This window comes from Stenella coeruleoalba, assembly GCF_951394435.1.
Source record: "Stenella coeruleoalba genome assembly, chromosome: 4".
NCBI classification, from domain to species: Eukaryota; Metazoa; Chordata; class Mammalia; order Artiodactyla; family Delphinidae; genus Stenella; species Stenella coeruleoalba.
Window position 1 is genome coordinate 19,624,871 of NC_137149.1, and position 21,735 is coordinate 19,646,605.

Below are 21,735 nucleotides of genomic sequence, written 5' to 3' on the forward strand. Positions count from 1 at the left end.
AAAATTAATGACTGTCTAGTTGAATTTCTTGTAGTACATTACTGTTTGTTACATATATCAACAGTAGTTCAAGGTGGCACTTTAAATTAATTGCGTCTTCATTAGGAAAAATAAAAAGCATAAGACTGTGAAGAAACACCTAAATGGTAAGATGACATTATAGTCTTTCAATATTATATCAGTTACATAAGCAGCGTGTTAAATGATTTATGCACGTTATTTAATACTAACGACAACTGTATAACGCGTAGATATCATTCCCAATTAACAGATAGGAAAATTGAGAATTGGAGACACTGAATAACTTGAACAAGACCACCAGGCCAGTATGTGGCCGGATCAGATTTTATACCTTGAGAAACTAGTCAGTCAAGCTAACTGGAGGTCCTAGGGCAGAAGGCCGGGGCGGCCCGCTACTAATTGCTAAAGTTTAATTCAGTTTATCCTAGAGACAGCCCTTGCCCCGAGACAGGGACCGCCTAGCGGCCCTATTTAAAGTCACAGTAGACTTAGGCCCCGCCTCCCCGCCGGGCGCGCGTACTTCCTCCTGCCGCCGTTCGACGTCTCTTCGCCCCGCTCCGCCCCTGCTCGGTTGCCTTCGCACCGCCTTCACTCGCCTGCGACCGCGTCGCCCCGAGTGACGTCACGGGCCTCGGCTCTTTTCATTGGTCCATTTCAATAGTCGCGGGATACTTGAACTGCATGAACAGCCGCCGCTCCGGCGGGCTGCTCGCTTCATTTCGGGGGCGTCTTTGGCCCTCCACGTCCGGCAGTGCCTGCCTCCGCCTTTCGCAACCTCCTCGGTCCTACACGATCCCGAGCGGGCCAGCGGGTGGGTAGGCTGGCCCGAGCTGCGGCGGGCGGGTACAGCTGGAGTGTACCTAGGCTGATCGGCGGGACGCAGTGCACGCTGCTTGGCGCCGCAGGCTGATCCCGCCGCGCCCCCGGGAGCAGTGATGTTGGGCAGCTCCGCGCCCGGGCCTGGGGCCCGCGAGGCAGGCTCGGCGCTGTTAACATTGCAGCAGACGGCGCTCCAGGAGGACCAGGAGAACATCAACCCCGAGAAGGCGGCGCCCACCCAGCAGTCCCGGACCCGCGCTGGGCTGGCGGTACTGAAGGCCGGGAACTCGCGGGGACCAGCGCCGCAGCAGAGGCCTAAGACGCGACGGGTAAAGCAGTGAGCCGTATCTGCAGGAGGGTGGGCCGAGCGGGAGTTTTGCAGGGGTTTAGCCGGCAGAGGAGAGTGGCGAGAAAGCATCCCCTGGCCTTTTCGCGGGAAGCCAGGATCTGGAGTCCCTTGATCCCTGGTTTTCTGGAGTGTAGGATGCCACATTACTCCCATTAGTTTCTCCCATTACTCTCTCTGCCAGCACTCTGCGTTTGTGCTGCCTGTCCGCTCTCCTCCATTGGGAGTATTTTTCTATAGATAACGAAGTCAAACCAAGCCGTACAACATGAGTATGGCCTTTGCCCGCCTCCACGCCTTTCTCTCTGCTTTTAAGCCCCAGGCACTGCTCGGACTTCCTTCATCCTCCCCATATGGTTAAGAGATTACCTCTGCTTTAGGAAACGGTATAAAAAATACTTTGCTTTTGGTCAATTCCGCCATCTTACCGAATTTGCTCTGTTGCTCCACCCTGGGGCGAAAGAGGTAAACCACTTTTTTGCCATCTCTCCTAAATTTGGCATTTTTCGCCCTGCCACTCCACCCGTCTCGTGGCCTTGATTAGTTTTGCCCAATTCCACTTAATCTGACTCTAAAACCCTTGCAGGAATGCCTGTGACAAATTGGAACATCCCTTCTTTCTCCGACTGACTACTCAAATTTCCTTGTCTGGATTTTCCCCCCTAAAGTTTAATTTTCCTGATAGAGTAATTGGGAGTAAATGCAGTATAAGGGGATGAAAGCAGAACAAAATGCCACTTAATAGGCTCAAAGCCAGTTATTTATTTTTTAGGTTGCACCTCTTAAGGATCTTCCTATAAATGATGAGCATGTCACCGTTCCTACCTGGAAAGCAAACAGTCAACAGCCTGCATTTACCATTCATGTGGATGAAGCAGAAGAAGAGACTCAAAAGAGGCCAGTTGAATCTAAAAAACCAGAAAGTGAAGATGTTTTGGCTTTTAATTCAGCTGTTACTTTACCAGGACCGAGAAAACCACTGGCACCTCTTGATTACCCAATGGATGGTAGTTTTGGTAAGTTTTAAAGAAAATTTGTATCAAATTTGTATCAAATCAATGTAATCATATCATTTGATTACATCATCATTTGATTACATCATTACATCATTTGATTACATCAAATCAATGTAATCATAATTATTGAATAGACTGGATTAATGAAATGTTGCTTTTCAAAACATTATCTTACCTGATCCTTAACTACATTATGAGTTAGGTTTAATGTAACAAGTTTAGAAAGGGTGTGACTTATCTCAGGCCTCACAGCTAAGCCAAGACCCAGTGACCTACAAAAGGATCCTAATCCTGTGCTCCTTCTGGTACACTGCTAATCACATCAATTTCATTACATCTCAGACTTATTTTAATCTGACCCTGGAAATGTTTGCTTGATTGGGAGAATATATTTCAGTTGTGTTAAGACTCACTTTGTACATACCATTCTCAAATAGAGTGCTATTTGAGAATGCAGCTTTAAATACTGAGATAGCCAACATCTCTTCCACCTTTAAAACTTTGTTTCTGTAAAATCAGTCTGAGTGATTGATACCAGAGAGGGACATTGTCCTCCTGTGAGTCAGAGTAGCTGCTATAGACAACTCTGACTACAGTTTGTGCTGCTTCTTTACCATCAGGCTATCGAGTCACTGGACAGCTCACTAAATTCAATCTCAGCTTTAGTTCTGTAGATGAGAGGTATAGCAGCGAAGTCCTATGGAAATAAAATAATTGGTGTATTTTTATTTAAAATCTGCAACAAATTTTAAACTCAAACCTTGAAGTAAAAAGAATAATGGATATTTTTTGCCTTCAAAGATAATTTAAATTTACCAAAAAAGAATCATCCATTGATATTAGTGTTAATGTGTTTGAACTGCCCATAAGAAATCTGAGTTTCTCTTTAGCACACTTGTTAGCCCTACTCCTAGTTACTGCCTGGATTGTGCTTTGAATGTTAGACTTAGGGGTCTGCAAACTCTCTTTTGACAAATCCTAGATATCTCCAAACTTGGATTTTAACTTTGTCCTAGCAAAACCAGTGTACTCCTGTCATGGGAGATGAAGATACTTCAATACCTGCTCCTCTAACTCATTTTCCTGTTAATGGTTTGTCAGTACTTTTTCTTGTTAATTAAAATCATTCCAAAACTAAGTGGACATAGGTACTAAAATCAGAGTTAAATCTTCTATGTACTTTGTCATAACAAGCTCTTTTTAGTTGGATGAAATAAACACATTGGTAGTTTGGGACTCCTTACAAGGGCAATCACTTTTAGCTCTTAAATTAAGTCGAAAATGAAAAGTGAACTTCACTGTACTTTTGAATTCTCCCAGAGTCACCACATACTATGGATATGTCAATTGTACTGGAAGATGAAAAGCCAGTGAGTGTTAATGAAGTACCAGACTACCATGAGGACATTCACACATACCTTAGGGAAATGGAGGTAAAGGCTCTCTGAATCTACTTTTTACACTATTTGTTCACTGTAGTGAAAGGAAATTAAGAGGATAATGTTTTTAAGTTTTTTAACTGCCAGTGAATTACTCTAATGCTATACTTAAGTTTCTAGCATATAGGCAGCATCTGTTAATGGTAGAATGATCTAACTGCAGTTTTAACACTATACTAAGTAACCTTCTCAACAGGTTAAATGTAAGCCTAAAGTGGGTTACATGAAGAAACAGCCAGACATTACTAACAGTATGAGGGCTATCCTCGTGGACTGGTTAGTTGAAGTAGGAGAAGAATATAAACTACAGAATGAGACCCTGCATTTGGCTGTGAACTACATTGATAGGTTTCTTTCATCGATGTCTGTGTTGAGAGGAAAACTTCAGCTTGTGGGCACTGCTGCTATGCTGTTAGCCTCGTAAGTACAACTTGGTTTGTTGGGTTAAAAGTGATTAGTAGTATCTTTCTGTGTAGGGAAGAAATTGTGATCTTTTAAAGTATGACATTTTAACATACTATACAAGGCAGGGAGTCAGCGACTACTTTAGGGATGGTGGAGTGGATGAAACTTTTTAAATTTAGGACATTAATTTTCCTAGATCTGGATTTCAGGGCACCTTGAATGAACCTACAGATTGGCGACATTTTAATACACCAGGACTAGGTTACAGAGTGGTTCCTTCTACTTTAAAATACTTTCTGGTATATAAGCAAAATCTTATCTTTTCTCCATTAAGACATGAAAACTAAAATGTAAATTATTTATTTTTCTAAGGAAATTTCCTACATTTTCAGTTACTTGGTGAACTCTGGCATTGTTCCCATCTTGGGAAGTCGGCCTCTCACTTACTTCCTTTGACTGAAGTGGGAGAAATATTTGGGGCTTTTAATTAGCATTTACCTAGTCTTGGCTAGAAATGGTCAAGTATCAGTGCAAACAGGCAACTGGTTTTGGATTCGTTCCATTCATTCTGTTTAAGGGATTTCAAGTTGGGACAAACAAGCTTTTCTTATAAAAGGACTGATTACTTAAAACTTCTTTCATTGTAGAAAGTTTGAAGAAATATACCCCCCAGAAGTAGCAGAGTTTGTATACATTACAGATGACACTTATACCAAGAAACAAGTTCTGAGAATGGAGCACCTAGTTTTGAAAGTCCTTGCTTTTGACTTAGCTGCACCAACAATAAATCAGTTTCTTACCCAGTACTTTCTGCACCAGCAGTCTGCAAACTGCAAAGTTGAAAGTTTAGCAATGGTAAGTTCTTTTCATTTGCTGAATGAAGATTCTAAGGTCACAATTAGGGGCAAGCTCTAGTTTCATTATACAGCCTTGGACAAGGGATTTAGTATTCTGGGGACAGGTTAGTGCTGCAGCATGAAAGAAAGCCTACCATTGGCAAAAGAAAACATAAATGGAGAAAGCACTAGGAATAGTGGTATGAGGAGGAAGTCTTGGTAAATGGTAGCCAGAAGAGTTGTTTTTAAAGCTATTAAAGGAGGAAAAATACAGGATGAGAATGAAGCAAAATATGATAGTGAATATATTTAAAGATGTGGCAATGGTTGCTACAGAGCCAGTCTTAAAGATAGCAAAATATTCAGTCAGAAGGTAAGGATTTGAGTTTTGAATTCCAGAGCTCTTATGATCATAAAGTATATTTACTTTTTCATTCCAGTTTTTGGGAGAATTAAGTTTGATAGATGCTGACCCATATCTAAAGTATTTGCCATCAGTTACCGCCGCAGCAGCCTTTCATTTAGCACTCTACACTGTCACGGGACAAAGCTGGGTATGTATGACGACGTCCTCACACATCCACCTTGTGCTGTAAATGCTTGTGCCAGATAGGTTAAATAACTGTCCTATACAACTGACAGTTGTCTAGATGTAGTGAACTGGAAGAGCTATTCAACCACATACACTGTTGAAAGCATTTTGTCTTACCTGTTTAATAGCATCTGTTAGGTAGAAAGCTTCGTTACTATTAATGCTTAGATTTGAAAGGTGTGCTTAAAGAATTCAGGCCATAAGACTTGCTGTTGGCAAGGAAAATAGTAAAAATTGATCGACGTTAGCAAGAAGAGCTTGAGAAAACTGGAAGATGTTAGTTGGAGGTGTTAGGACAAAACTCAAGCCAACTAATGCCAACTACTAACTTGTATTCAGTGTCTGTTACTAAAAACAAAACTCAGTGGTTCCGTCCTCCCTCCTGCAGCCTGAATCATTAGTACAAAAGACTGGATATACGCTGGAAACTCTAAAGCCTTGTCTCATGGACCTTCACCAGACCTACCTCAGAGCTCCGCGGCATGCACAACAGTCAATAAGAGAAAAGTACAAAAACTCAAAGTAAGAATTAACAGCAGTAGATACCAAAGAAGCTTGCTTTTCCAGGCTATCGTACGGTTCAGAGATCCTTGACATTTTAACTTTATTTAAGGGATTCACAAATCAGGCACAGCCTCCTTAAGCAACTGTTCTCTTAGCAGCCATGTGTTTTGAGCTTCTGTCTTGTATTTGAGGGAGAAGAGGGGAGAGGAACGGTGGGCATGCATGCAAGTGTTGGGGACCAGACTATGGTTTTATAACCATTAATTCAAGTAGACAGAAATAGCATTTGTGAGTTCCTAGTATATGTTTCATTCCATAATCTGTTTCACCCAATGAATGTTTACTAAAAATGGATTTTTTTTTCCCTGCTTACAGGTATCATGGTGTTTCTCTCCTCAACCCACCCGAGACACTAAATGTGTAACGGTGAAAGACTGCCTTTGTTTTCTAGGATGTAAATCACTCAAAGTATATGGTGTACAGATTTTATCTTAGGTTTTAATTTTACAATCATTTCTGAATACGGAAGTTATGGTCAAGTACAAATTATGGTATCTATTACTTTTTAAAGGTTTTAATTTGTATATCTTTTGTACATGTAACTATCTTAGATATTTGGCTAATTTTAAGTGGTTTTTGTTAAAGTATTAATGATGCCAGCTGTCAGGATAATAAGAAATAAATTGATTTGGAAAATTTGGTTTGTAAGTCAAATTTAATTTGAGGCAAAAATTTGACTTCAGGATTTCACTTAGAAAAATTAATTTGGTTTATTAAAGCATGGGGACAGGGAAGGCTTCTCCTTCCAACACACAGGTGATGACATTCACCTCCCTAAGGAACTGGGCCAACTGTCTGACTTGGGCATAATCTAAGAAGACTCTTTCAGGTCTTTGTACACACTATGAAAATGCTTTTCATTCATCGACTTTTACTACACTTGACCTACCAAAGTGACAGTTATTTAAAACCTGTTTTAAAGAGTCCTCCAGACGTTTATTTTAAAGCATAATGTAAAAACTGTATAAAGAACTAGATTCTGTAATGGGTTTGTGAATAATACCCAAGGTTGTTAGCACTGAATAAATACCTTTTTAATAGTTATATACACAAATATACAACTATGTGAACTTTAATTAGCAGCTCTCTTCTTTTTTCTCTTTTTCACTGGCTTTTTACTTGGTGCTTTTACTTGTGTTGCACTGATGGTCTGTGTTCTGTGAACAAAGTAAATTAACAAGTTTTAACAGTATTAGTACTAGGAGCTTACTTTTGCCACCTATGACAGAAGAATACTGTAACCTTGAAAGGCATCCAAGTAGTTTTACAGACCTAATTCTATAAATCTCAGGTTGAAGAAACCCAGAGAGCAAGCTTCTAAAAAGTCTTGAGTATATGTATACATTTGAAATAAACCAGAAATTTGTTACCTTATTTTCTTCGGATTCTTATCTGGTTCTAAAATGATCATTTCTTCTTCTTCACTGTCTGAGAGCACTATAGGGGCATCTTTTAAGAAAATGTTAAGAAAGGAATATAAGTTTCAGATAGAGAACCCAAGCAGCATTTTGGGTGGAGGCTTACAGATCTACTATTTGGTTCTTCCCTTCCCTGAGGTTATTCCTTGGAGCTCTGAAAAACCTTATGTGTGCTTCTTTAAAAGAATTAAAATGAGGGGGATAATTCTACATACATGTGTGTGTGTGTATAGTGTGTGTGTGTGTGTGTGTGTGTATATATATATATATATATACACACACACACACACACACACACATACTCACACACACTATACACACACACACATAGAGCATCTTATAGAACCAATTAGGAAACAAGTCAATATGCCAACTGAATTCCTTGTGCTACTCCTTGAATTTGTTAATTTTGAAGATCTAGATTTTAAATTTCTCCCTATTATAAACAACACTAAAAGGAAAAATACCTAGAAACAAATTACTGGGTCAAAAGGCATATACCTTCCGAAAGACATTTTTGCCAGATCCCTCCAGAAACGTTTCAATTTACACTCCAAGAATAGTATATTAACCCATTTTCCTATACACCCTTGCCAATGTGTTTCTGGCCGTTTGTATTTGGGAATGCAAATACAAATAGGAACAGAAACAAAAAATGGGCAAAAGAACAGAAACGTCTGTTTCTGTTCTTTTGTCCATTTTCCCCATGAAACTTACTACATTAATTCTTTATATTTAAATAGAGTTTTCAATTACTTTCTCCCTATTAGAAAAATTTCACAAATATATAAAAGCATATGGAGTTAAAAAAAAAAAGTTAACATCTATCAATAAACAGTCCCTGTGTTTAAGCAGCTTATGTTGGTGTAAATATATAGTAAATACATGGAACGAGGTCTGGAAGAATAATACTAAATAGAAGTAACCACTGGGGAAGCTGAATAAGGGTCCCAATTAATGGGGATTTTTTTTTTTTTTTTTTTTGCTTTACAAAAAACCCCAGCAGGTCCTCAGTAATATTTACAGGCAATGATCTTCCTTGAAGGCAGGCAGTATCACCTTCACTATTTTCTCAGCCAGATTTAATAGCTGCATCCTTTAGTTCTCCACCAACCTACTTCCTAGATCCCTCCTTGTTTATTAAAATTTAGAATTCTTCACACAAGCCACATTTCACTGCTCAGTAGCTACATGTGGCTAGTGGCTACTATGCTGGACAGTGTAGAGACTGAACATTTCTAACACTGCAGAAAGTTCTATGGATGGCACTACTCTAATATACGTTCTGATACTGCCTTTTTATGTTTGAGTCTAGAAACTATACAAAGAAAAAACAGCACACAGGAATGAGATTTTAAGAAACTCATCCCCTTAAAACTGGCCCGGATAAGATACAAAAACAGAAAAAAAAAAAACTTAAAAATAAAAAATGCCACTCCCTTCACATACCAAAGAATACCACTGTTCCTCAAAGATAAGCATATTCTTGCAGTTAGCCTCAACAGTTTAGTTGAAATTTAAATTACAAAATATTTAGCCCCAACTGCTAATATAAAAATAAGATTCCTAAAATAGGGATATATATGTATGTATATATATATATATATTACATATAGCCATAAAGTATCACATACCTTGGCTTCCAATATTAGAGACTTCTCCTGTGTCCATTTTTATACTATCAAGAATAATAGCTTCATCACTGCCACCTTCATCTTCGTCTTCCTTCTCAGAGTCTTCAAGATCACCCCAGGAGTTTTCTATTCCCTCTCCAATTTGGGCGGTTCCAGGAGTCCACAGCACAGGTTTCGAAACACTTAGCAAGTTAAGAAAACTGAATAACAGAAATACTGCTATTTGATGCAGTGCTGAAAATGATTAGAATGAAAGTTTTCTTCCTTTAAGATTGATTGAAGTGTGCCTCAAATTATTAGGAAAAAAATTTACTAATAGCTATACTATGGATGGCTGGACAGTGAAGAAGAAATAGTGTATAACTCAGGTTAAGATTTTATGGACACAATGGGTGAGAAATATTGAGAGACACACTTGCTCTGAACATTTTAGTTGCAGTAATAAATCTGGTGAATGAATGAACTTCAAGGACAATGTGGGGACTTCCCTGGTGGCGCAGTGGTTAAGAATCCGCCTGCCAATGCAGGGGGACATGGGCTTGAGCCCTGGTCCAGGAAGATCCCGCATGCTGCAGAGCAACTAAGCCCGTGCGCCACAACTGCTGAGCCTGCGCTCTAGAGCCCGTGAGCCACAGTTACTGAAGCCCGAGCGCCTAGAGCCCGTGCTCCACATCAAGAGAAGCCACCGCAATGAGAAGCCCGAGCACCACAACAGAGAGCAGCCCCTGCTTGCCACAGCTAGAGAAAGGCCGCGTGCAGCAACGAAGACCCAATGCAGCCAAAAATAAATACATAAGTAAATAAATTTATTAAAAAAATAAGAACAATGTGTATAATGTATAGTGTCTGACCATGCCAGTGAGATTAGGGAACAATTTTCCAAAGGAAAATGAAATGCTGTAAATTGCTTCTTAAAATAAAAGAATTTTCTGGTTTTGGTAGGATAGCTGAAGGGAAGGTAGATGTTACACCATCAATTTAATATGACTCATCACTATCTTGTCTCATATCTTAAATGTTTTTTTCTAACAAAGTACAGTGTTTCAGAAAACAAATTTCCATATGCACACACTTCACAGAGCCCTAATAATACCCAAAGTGTTATGAATCTTCTTGTTTTTACCAAAAACACCCAGGAAAGATACACTTCCGAAGGAGGTTCAGCTTCAGAGATGATTTCTTCTGCTTTCTCCTCTACATCGGAGGTATCAATAGGGGCCTTTTCCATTCTAAATGCTGTGATCCTTTGATTTGCTATAGATTCTGCAAAGCCAAACTTTCCACCTTCTTTCCTGTGTGGGTTTTTTTGGGGAGTTGGGAGGGAAGGGGGAATGAGAGATGGGAGAGAAGACAGGAAGGGAAAAAAAAGTTAACTATTTTATCCTTTTGATACATGAGAAATATTGGATGAGAAACTATTTGACTAACTTAACCCCACCAATTTATTATGCCTATCAAGTGAGATAATAAAAAGTTACTATAATTAACCATTTATTAAACCATGTGTCAAGCATGTGTTATGTACTTAAAGCAGAAGACACTGAAGTGCTGAGATATAGCTGTTGCTTAATGTCACACGGTAAGAAGAGATGGGAATCAACCCCAGTTTGTATTCTTTCTGTTAACATGAGCTACTGGATTCTTTTTTTCCTAAGAAAATGTTAACTTTTTAAATGAAAAATATTATGTGGCTTTTTAATACAGATTATGTGTAAACTGGAATACAATAAATAGTTCAATCAACTTTCAAAAAACATTTAGTATATTCAACTGAGATGAACAGATAAGGAAAGACTGTAAAAACTGTAGAGTTATGCTTGTGCGAGAAAAATCCTCAACAGAAAAATCTATAACAAGACCATTCAGTTCTAAAAAAATCAAACTTACCTAACTTTCTGGTCGTTCGCCAAAGCTTTCTGTATTAGCTCTGTAATTTCTGCTACCTTCACACCAGCTATTTTACTACATCTCAAAACCTATTTATAAAAGTGAACTCTGTTATTTAAAGACAACAAATCAAGTAGCTTTCTCTAACAAAACTAAAAACATGAGATTAGTTTTTCTACCTTTGCAATTTAAGCCTTTTTAAAATATGAAAATAATACAGTGTAAACACAAATTAAGGCAAGATGTGAGAGCTATTTTTATTTTTATTTATTTATTTATTTTTATTTATTTATTTTGCGGTACGCGGGCCTCTCACTGTTGTGGCTTCTCCCATTGCAGAGCACAGGCTCTGGACGCGCAGGCTCAGCGGCCATGGCTCACGGGCCCAGCCGCTGCGCGGCATGTGGGATCCTCCCGGACCGGGGCACAAACCCGTGTCCCCTGCATCGGCAGGCGGACTCTCAACCACTGTGCCACCAGGGAAGCCCGTGAGAGCTATTTTTAAATGTTAAAGGAACTGACCCAAAAACTTTTCTATGACAATGTAAAAGATACCACTCAAGAGGCCACAGATACACTAACTTCCTTTCTGTGAGTGATCCATAGCTCTGTTCAAGACAGGGCTGCACGGTGTCCGCCGGAAAGCTTTTATAAAGCGAAGATTCCCAGGCCTCAGGGACCTAATGAATCAGAATCGCTGGATATAGGGATCTGGCAGTGGTCATGATGCTGGTAATAATGACAATGATGATAACAGAAAATAACATTTACTGCACACTTAATTTATGCTATACAGTACAATATATCCATATCTATCCCTATATTCTCCTAACAGAAGGTGTTGACATTAAGATTATTTACTATTTTACAGATAAAGAGATTGAAGCACAAAAATATGAAACCATCTGCCAAAGGTCAGTTAGTGTAAGGAAGAGCTGGAATTCCAATTAAGTAGTCTTTGTGCTCCTAACGAGCTGCACTATGTGCTACATGGCAATCTATTTTCTAAAAGTCCCCATGTGAATCTTATATGTAGCTGGATTTGAAACTTCTGCTCACTGTACCCAAATTCCAAAAGTAAAACTATCTTTTTACATAATTTCTACTTTCTGACACTTTAAAGAAAAATAGGGATATAGGGACTTCCTTGGTGGCACAGGGGTTAAGAATCCGCCTGCCAGTGCAGGGGACACAGGTTGGATCCCAGTTCCTGGGAGATCCCACATACCGCGGAGCAACTGAGCCCATGCGCCACAACTACTGAGCCTGCGCTCTAGAGCCCATGTGCCACAACTACTGAAGCCCACGCACCTAGAGCCTGTGCTCCGCAACAAGAGAAGCCACCGCAACGAAGAGCAGCCCCCACTCACTGCTACTAGAGAAAAGCCCACTCGCAGCAATGAAGACCCAACACGGGGAAGGGGAAGGGGAAGGAAGGGGAAGGGGAAAGGATATAAATCTCTTTCCTCACTGAAAGGAGAAGAGTATTCCTCTATCTAGAGGTGTAGACTCTGGAGGGCCATCCATGGGAGAAGCAAGGGAGGAAGGAGGGTACCTTGTAGCCACAAGTCAACCGACAATACTGAAACCAGATTCTAACAGATCCGAGAATCAATCATTGAAAATATCTGTTGGATTTTAGTTTAAAAACAAGAAAAAGCTTCTAAAAAGAAGAGACCTATTTTTAATGGAACATTAATCAAATCAAAGCACTGACTTGATCTTTCAGCAGCATTATCCCACCACTGGATTGGATGGTGCAAATCTCTCGATGCTTATTCATGGCAATCACCAGCAAGCCATCCATTACACGTTCCTCTCGTTCATTGGGATCCACCAATAAATATGTTCTGAAATGAACGTTAAATGGACATGAACAAATCTAATGCTGAGTGCTTGTCAATTTTAAGCTAATGGATATTTTTAAAAATAGTATTATAGTAAGGTCAACACAGTGTAGGTCTGAGCCTATGAATTTGAGTCACTTTAATCTGAAAAGAGACAACAGAATTATTATAACGTTAATTTGGTTAATTTTAAAGTTTCCCTAATATCCTGTACTTTGAAATTCTTCCAAGTTCTGCTTGAAATTCTTCCAGGTTATGCTAATGGCTCATTACAAAAAAATACTGCCTATTTCCACACTGTCCAATGTTAGCCTCCAATCACATGCGGTTACTGAGCCCTTGAAATGTGGCTAGTTCAAACTAAGATGTACTATTAGTATAAAATACTGGATTTCAAAGACTTAGTAGAAATAAAAGAATGCAAAATATCTCAGGAACAATTTTTAAGATATTGATTATATATTAAAATATTTTAGATATATCAAGTAAAATAAAATATCAAAATTAATTTTACCTGTTTCTTTTTACCCTTTTAATGTGGCTACTAAAAGTACATATATGGCTCATGTCATAATTCTACAGGACAGTGCTGGTCTATTTCCCTCTAATAAAATTCTATACTACAGTGACTGGAAGATGAAAGCTTTTCTCTAGTTCTTAGTCGTAAAATTGCTAAATATTTATACCTCTCTTTGTTTCTAAAGAGATTTAAGGCTCAAGCTTTCATTTAAAGGCACCTTACATGGACCTAAGATTCCAGGTTTTCTGTTGTAGGAGGAATTAGCAGTGAGTTGTGAAGAAACTGCTGGAGAGCTGAAGGAAAACAAGATTTTTTTTTCTCATTTGTGAACCATTCCGCCTTGTAACCTGCTCCTATCCTACAACTATTCCATATAATATGCTCCTCAAATATATTCCAAAGTCCTCTTCCATTAATCCAGTCATTCTCAGCCTACTTTCCAAAATTAGAGCCTAACATCTGTACACCTCTAGGAAAGATACACTACCATGCTGTGGTAAACTCATAAACGTGTAAGTATCATGAAAAGAAAAACGTGAAGTCTCTTCATTAAAGGAGAATTTGTCACTTCTACTGAGAAAGCTCTTAGTTCTGAGCATTTGTCAAGTAATGCTCTTAAGAAAGAAATAAAAGAACTATAAGGCGCTCTAATATTAAACAAGGGGTTTGTTCATTTGCCTACGGATTTATAATTTCAGCCCATGACAAGGATGAGACTTACCCTTGCTGGAAGAAGGCAAAACTGACACAAATGGGCATGTGGTGGATACTCAATGGTACAGGATCACGTTCTTCAAGTGTATACTGTTTGAAAATAAAAGTTTCAATAATTACAGTCACTAACTTACAAACATACAAAAAAACATCTTGTATATCAGATATTAAAATAAAAACTGAAATCCCTTTACTCTTCAGTGAGTACCTAAATAACTTCTTTTGCAACTACCTGTTTGACTTTGCCATTCATCTTCCTTAAAACTTTATGTATTTGTCAAAAAGCTTTATTGAGGTATAATTTACATAACATAAAATTCACTAACTGTTAGTAAATAATTCACTTTTTAGTAAATATATAGTGAAGTAACTATCACCACAATTCAGTTTTTAAAACATTCTCATTGGGCTTCCCTGGTGGCACAGTGGTTGAGAGTCCTCCTGCCGATGCAGGGGACACGGGTTCGTGCCCCGGTCCGGGAAGATCCCACATGCCGCGGAGCGGCTGGGCCCGTGAGCCATGGCCGCTGAGCCTGCAAGTCCGGAGCCTGTGCTCCGCAATGGGAGAGGCCACAACAGTGAGAGGCCCGCGTACCGCAACAAAACAAAACAAAACAAAACAATTCTCATTACTCCCCCAAATTCCCTTAAGCGTGTTTGCAGTTGATTATCACTCCCACTCCCAGCCCAAAGCAACCACTGATCTATCAATACTTTATCTCTATAAATCTGCCTTTTCTGGACATTCCATGTAAGTGGAATCAAACAATTTTCAGTCTTTTGCATCTGCCTCCTTTCAACTCAGCATGTTTCATCCACCTTGAAGTATACATCACACCGGTAGTTTGGTCCTTTTTACTGCTGAATAGTATTCCACTGCGTGGATACGCCACACTTTGCTTTTCCGTTCACTAGTTGATGAACATTTGGCTAATTTTCAGTTTTTGGCTGTAATGAATAATGCTGCTAGGAACATTCACATGAAAGTCTTTGAGTGAATGTATACTTTCATTCTCCTTGAGTACATTCTTAGATATAGAATTGTTAGGCTGTATAAGTTTACACTTAACTTTTTAAGAAACTGCCAAACTCTTCCAACATGGCTGTAACACTTTACCACCAGCAATATCTCTACAGTATTTTAAAATCAATGTCTTTTTTGTCTACTCATCACTCTATATTTTCTTTTTTACTTCCATATACCACCTCCCCTCTCTAAAGGAACATGTCTCTATTATTAATAAAACTTTGTCTACATCTCTAAGTCTTTCAAGAGTTTGCTCCAGTCTAATTCCTAAAAACAGCATCATGAATGACATCTTAGAGAATTTGGGCATCTGATGTTTCCTTTTATAACTTCAGGAATCAAATTATCACAACAGTGCACTTTCATTATTCTAGCATGTAATTTATATAAATTGAAATTGACATACTCTGCACAAAAGAAAGGACAATGTAAATAGTATAGGTCCATAGTTTTCAAAATGTGGTCCTTATACCAGCACTATCATATCACCTGGGAACTCTGTCAGAAGTACAAACTCATACATCCTATCCCCATTCTACTCTGAGGATGGAGACTAGCAAGATGTTTTAACAGTCTTTCCAGGTGTTTCTGATGGGTTTTTGCCACACAGTGAGAACAAGCATCTCACTGTGAAAATACTGAGAATTATGATTTTTCACACATGCCCCCTAAGCATAAACTAACCACTTTATCTAATGCTCAATCCAAAGAAGTCATCTATTTCTATTCTAAGAAAACCAGGATAGGGTATGCATTCACTGACAAAACTTTAATACAGGAGATTTAAGAGATTTCAAAGGTAACTGTGACCATATTTTTTGCCTTGTGAACAAATTTTACAACATACTTAATTGCCATTTACAAGACTTCATTAGAAACAAGCTGTCTGCACAGCAAAGATATTCATTCATTCATAAGAAGGAGCCTGGCTCACATCATGGAAGCTTACCAGTGTTACTTCATCTCCTTGGACAGAGACATCAGGCCTTCGGAAGTGACATAAGGCTACAATTGCAGCAATGCTGGCAGCATCAATAATGTTTCCATCATGATTTAACAAATGTAGGTCCACGCGTATTTGCCAAACCTGAATGTGAATTCAAAACAAAAATAAATCCTAAATAGTCACAACCAGAGGTTATTTATAAGGAAAGGTAACACTGTGTGCAAAATTTTCTCTTGCTGCTAAAACATGCAGTTACTCCTTCTATTGTATCAATAAAAATACATTTAGAAAAATGTCAAGCCAGATCAACACCTGAAATACCAATAGCTTACCTTTCTATGAGTCATTTGACAACAGTGAAATATATACTGTAAATAAACAGAACCACACTACATTTAGTACTAACATTCCCCTAACTCCAAGCCTAATGATATTTTTATTGTGTCTCCTAACTTAAAAACCTCAAACTCTTAGGTTTTACTTGACAATATTTATGATAACCTTACAAGTAATGCAAATAGTATTATATTCAAGTATAGAATGTGGAAAGGCCAAGTGACTTCTTTGGAGTCAAAAAGATAGTTAAAATACCCTAATCAAGAATAAAGTTCTAATATCATCAAATAGCACAATATATTGAGAGTAATATTTCCAATGTCGGACTACGAATGACTCACTATGCAGCCCTGTGTAAGTCAATAAACCTATCCAAATGAAGGATTTAATCAGTTCTTTAGCTCTTCATCCATAAAAAAGGAAAACATTACCTGCTTCTATCAACTCACTTAAATAACATAAGAAAATAAATGAAAATATGTGAAAAACCACAAGTTCTTTGAATAAGAAATTTGTATACAAATCCAAGTTGCTATTTTCACCAATTTTTTGTCCCTCCAAAGAGAAATGACACAAAGTTCTATGGGTAGCACTCAGGAATATGTGAAGTGAAGTGAACTAGAATAAAACTGAATTAACTGAAGCTCTGAGAATGAAAGTATAGATACAGGGATCCATGAATCAACAATACTCATCCGAAGATTAAGAATTTTGGGCATATTCCCCACCTTTTCACCAGCAACAACACAGAGAGATTCAGTGTCTATACACTTCGAATTTCTTAGACATCTTTCCAAGAGGCGATTCAACTTCACCAAGAGATCTGACTGCCTATGAAAACAGGAATGGGCTAATGTCATGAGATATAACACCAGGCAGTAAAACAATAGCTCACCCCTGTTAGGCTCTCCTCTGGCTAAAGCAGCTTAAGAAAAAGATTTAAATACCTGCCAGGTTCAAAAGCTGGGGCAGCCATCTGAGAGAGCTCAAGGTTAAAAAAAAGAATACCTTCTGTTGCCCTATTGAGTTTTGGAGAAACAAGTTCACAGGAAACCTGTCCAAGAACTCTGCAAAGATAAAGTACAAATCTGTTAATTAAATGTATTTCCTTTCCAATTAAAAAAAAAAAGGAAATCTAAAGATTGAGTTTCAGTCTTACACTACGTTGAGTAATAACATGTTCAGTATGATATATCATTAAAGGTTGAACTTACCTACAAAGTATAGTAGTAGAATACATACAGACACATACAAACACATATTGGCATAACCAAAGAGATGACAGGGGAAAAAAATCTCATTACAATATTTAGTATTCCACAGATTTTTAAGAGTCAATGACCATTTCTTCTCTTTTCTAAAACAAATATTTAGTGATACAAGATGGCATGCAAACTTGAGACGTCCTAAGAGTTTTCTTATGGCATGGTTCACCAACATTATCTGACCAGTATCCTCACAACTTCCAAGTGAATATTAAAAATCTAATTCTCATGTCACTCAGGAAAAGGAGGAAAGTAGGCCCTAAGTAATGACAACAAATGCAAGGAACAAATTCAGTGCAACCACTGCTGGCTGTATATATGATTCACAGAGATCAGAAAGAACTATGTGATACTTATGTGACAGAAAATATATTCATGATTAAAAATGTAAAGTGTGACTATAAAACCAAAGTCTTGCATTAAAGAAAACATACTTATTTTGGGCAGCTAAACAAAGTACTGTCCAGACTTATCTGCTTTGTAAACTGGGTCAATCAAGTTCTTTTAAATTTCTCCCTATTGAGCTTATACCTAATTTGAATACTTTGTTACCTTGTTTTTCCAAGTTCCACAATGCAGCACCCATAATCTGTTCCAAATGAGATCTTGATGTTCCTATAATCATAGGTTTGTCTGCCATCCAGCCGCTGTAAGCACAACATTCCTTTATTCCTAATACAAATATTTATTACTCTGTGCTAGGCAGTCCTGGGGCTAAGCACTTGGAGGTAAGTGTGATCCTACCCACTCCACGTAGGAGAGTGGAAACTAGGTGCCCGAGCACTGACAGTCGCTGGGGTGACCTGAGCCTTGAAAAGACCCCACCGGAGCCAAATAAATATTGGGGCCTTGGGGGAACCCACTGGCCGCTCCCCTAGGGGCTCCCGGGGCCTGCGAGAGCTAGGTCTGTGCGCCCAGGCCGGAAGGATGCGGGCCGCCGCGCTACCCGAGCGCTCACGCAGCGCCAAATTCCCGGTTTACCTTTTTCTCTTCGATGGCGCGGAGTAGAAAACGGCGCTCGCAGTTTGAGAGTGGCGTCTCCTTCATACTGTCAGGTCAGGGGACGCACAGGTACTGGAATGCGTCGGGAGAAGACACCCTGCACCTCTTCACGCGCGCCCGCTCGTACCTCGGCGCAGGAGACTGACGTCATCAAAGCTCGTCAGGTGAAACTGGGAAAGCAAAGGCTGAGAGACCGCCGCTAGTGCGCAGGCTCAAAGCAAAGTTGGACCAGCCGGAGCTGGCTGGAGAAGCGAAAGGAGGCGAAATTCTGAACGGAAAGATGTTTCTTTTATTATAAAGTGTAGCGGAGAAAAGGACCCCGAAATAACCACCAGTGATAGAAATTAGTATCAGTTGAGCCCTCTCACACTTCACTCTAGCCTCAGTTCTAGCGGAGTAGGCTAGACAGGTATTATTGCTATTTTACAGATGAGGAAGTTGAGATTTGGCCACTAAAAAGCTGTAGAGGCAGAGTTTCAGCAGATTCATTGGAGAAACACTGGAATGAGCCGGCGTTAGTGGAGCGGAGGGGAGAGAAGAAAGTTGAGATGGTGAGCTGGGGTATTTTTACGGGCTGACGGTAAAACCTCGGAGGACCTGAAAAATTGACAAGAATTGATAGTATTAGCAATTTGTAATGGCGTTATACCTGCCGCTGGCTGAAACAAAATTTGTTGTTTATTTCTTACAGTCTCTCCAGTTATTTTAAGGCGATAAGCTTATTTTTTATAGGCGTAGAGGAACTTTAGTGTGTTCGTACTGCCAGTCACTCGGCTCTTTGGGAGAGGCAGAATCAAGTAGTACAGATCTTCCTCCACTTACCGTAGGGTTATGTCCAGATAAAGCCATGTAAGTGGAAAATACATTACTGCACCTAACCTGGGAACATCATGGCTTAGCCCAACCTACCTTAAACTTGCTCAGAACACTTACATTAGCCAACAGTTGGGCAAAGTCATCTAACACAAAGCCTATTTTTATTATAAAGTGTTGACCATCTTGTGTAATTTACTGAATATTGTACTGAAAGTGAAGAGCAGAATAGTTGTATGGGTACAGAATGGTTGTAAGTGTACCGGTTGTTCACCAGGTGGCTAACTGGGAGCTGTGGTTGCTACCACTGTACAGCATGAAGAGAGAGTATCGTACTGCATGTACATAGCCCCGGGAAAAGATCAAAATTCAGAATTCGAAGTACGTTTTCTACTGACTGTATATCGCTTTCAAGCCATTGAAAAGTTGAAAGGGGAACTGTTATACGTGCAGGACCCTCTGTAGTTAAAAGCAGGAACAAATTTCAAACTACCCAGGCTCAAATTCTGACTCTGCCCTTTACTTGTTCTGTGACCTTGGCCAATGTAGCCTATATGCTTCACTTTACTCATCTGCAAAATAGCAATGATAAATCTATTATGAGAGTTAAAAATGAGTTAGTACATGTAAAATGCTTAGAACAATGCCTGGCTTGGAGTCAGGCACTAGTTCAGTGTTCACATATTATTTTGTTTCATTTGCTTCAGAGTGATAGGCAATGTAACTCCCACGCAGGCCGCATCTCGCTTCAATTTCACATGCTAAATACTATCAATATTTGAGAATGTGGAGACTATTTTAATCGGGCTAGTTGCAGGAAAAGGTCACTTTGTAGAGGTGCCATTTGACTTAAGTAAATCCTTCATGATGAGAAGGATCATCCAGAATATCATCTGCAGGAGAGGAAAAGTCTTTCATGCAGAAGGAGCCACGTGAGCCAAGACTGAGGTTGGATGAGCCTGACATGGTCCGGAGACAGGAGTCGTGAAGAAGGAGGGAAGTGGACAGACCCTATATCCACATGCTCAAGACAGCCGATTGATTTTCAAAAGGACAAGGGGATTACAAGGTAGAGGCTGTTTAAGTTCTTAAACAACACAATTCATGTTTATAGTATAGTTTCGCAACAGAACTCCTGGCTGTTAATTTTATCATTTAAATCTTTGGGTTATTTTAGTGGGCTTTTGATAATTTCTCTTTCCAGTGAGAAAGGAAACAGGACTTTGTTGAAAGAGTCTGTCCTTTCCTGAGAGACAGCTTGGTGGTGGAAAAAAAAATGGACTTTGGCTTCAGATAAACTTCAGATCAAATGGACTGTAGGTGAATTAAATAATCCTGAGCTTCAGCTTCTGTGTATTTTGGTTGGAAATAATTACTTTGTGTTAAACGGTCTGAAGGAAAGCATCTAACACCACGTTTTGGACATAATAGCTATTCAAATTGTTAGTTTCCTTCTGCTTTTGATTTGCCAAGGCTTCCCATGAAACTGTCCAAATATGCCGTGTCTGATTGCTGTTCTGAGATTGCTGCTTGATTACCTTGTCCCGCTCACCTTCCACTTTTATACAATTTCCACCATTCCTTCCTGCTTTTACTATGCACTAATGCACTACAGCATTTGCCTTTTATTGGAGTTAATCCAAAGGTGTATAACCCATTTCCACTCACATCTACCATCATAAAATATACTTACTTCATAGCCTTGGTTTTAGTAAGAAACTTTTGAAACTTGGGTGCAAGGGACATTTGTTTCATGCTTACAGGGGATTTTTTTTTTTTTTTGAAATTTGAGAAGAGGTTCAGATAATGTGCATTCTGCTCTTTAAAAAGAATAAGTTTGAGTAGTGTATTGACCTAGATGATCTGTCTAAATATAACCTGGTTTTCAACAAGATATTTGAGTATAGATCTTCTCTCCTCTTTATTGGACATCTGTTGCTTTGTCTGACCAGCACCCTTCTATTTCTTGGAGACATGCCCTTTCCTGACCCTGTGTGATTCTGTTGTTAATGTTAATAGCAGGCATGGCTGTGATCAGGCCCTGCTAATTGTGGAACCCCATCCCTGTCTTCTCATTGACTGTTGACCCAGGTAGGACCAAAAAAGTTCCTCCATCAGAAACTTTTGACATGTGAACTCTGAGAGAGAGTAGGTCTTTCCTTCTCTAGGATTATAAACATTAAGGACCATTAAAGTCTGGAACTATGTGGGACCATCTTGCCACCACATGGAGAGAACCTGTTTGAAGATGAAGTCAGACAGAACTGAGAAATAAGAGAGAGAGAAGT

At 39.2% G+C, this 21,735-nt stretch overlaps 2 protein-coding genes across 2 annotated transcripts; one reads left to right on the plus strand and one right to left on the minus strand.

Moving 5' to 3' along the window:
- Positions 1–149: 149 nt before the first annotated feature.
- On the plus strand, positions 150–6,794 carry CCNA2 (cyclin A2). The gene is made up of 8 exons (XM_079919200.1): positions 150–1,169; positions 1,959–2,202; positions 3,523–3,635; positions 3,838–4,061; positions 4,694–4,901; positions 5,323–5,436; positions 5,863–5,996; positions 6,354–6,794. The coding sequence occupies exons 1-8, from the start codon at positions 957–959 to the stop codon at positions 6,400–6,402; spliced, it is 1,299 nt and encodes a 432-aa protein (XP_079775326.1). The 5' UTR covers positions 150–956; the 3' UTR covers positions 6,403–6,794.
- A 173-nt stretch (positions 6,795–6,967) lies between these two features.
- On the minus strand, positions 6,968–18,758 carry EXOSC9 (exosome component 9). The gene is made up of 12 exons (XM_079919199.1): positions 18,614–18,758; positions 18,185–18,279; positions 17,315–17,434; positions 17,096–17,198; positions 16,035–16,172; positions 14,066–14,148; positions 12,695–12,827; positions 10,978–11,066; positions 10,236–10,382; positions 9,091–9,272; positions 7,409–7,487; positions 6,968–7,195 (listed from the first exon to the last, which is right to left on the minus strand). Exons 1-12 carry the CDS (start codon positions 18,677–18,679, stop codon positions 7,111–7,113), a joined length of 1,320 nt encoding a protein of 439 aa, XP_079775325.1. The 5' UTR covers positions 18,680–18,758; the 3' UTR covers positions 6,968–7,110.
- Positions 18,759–21,735: the final 2,977 nt, after the last annotated feature.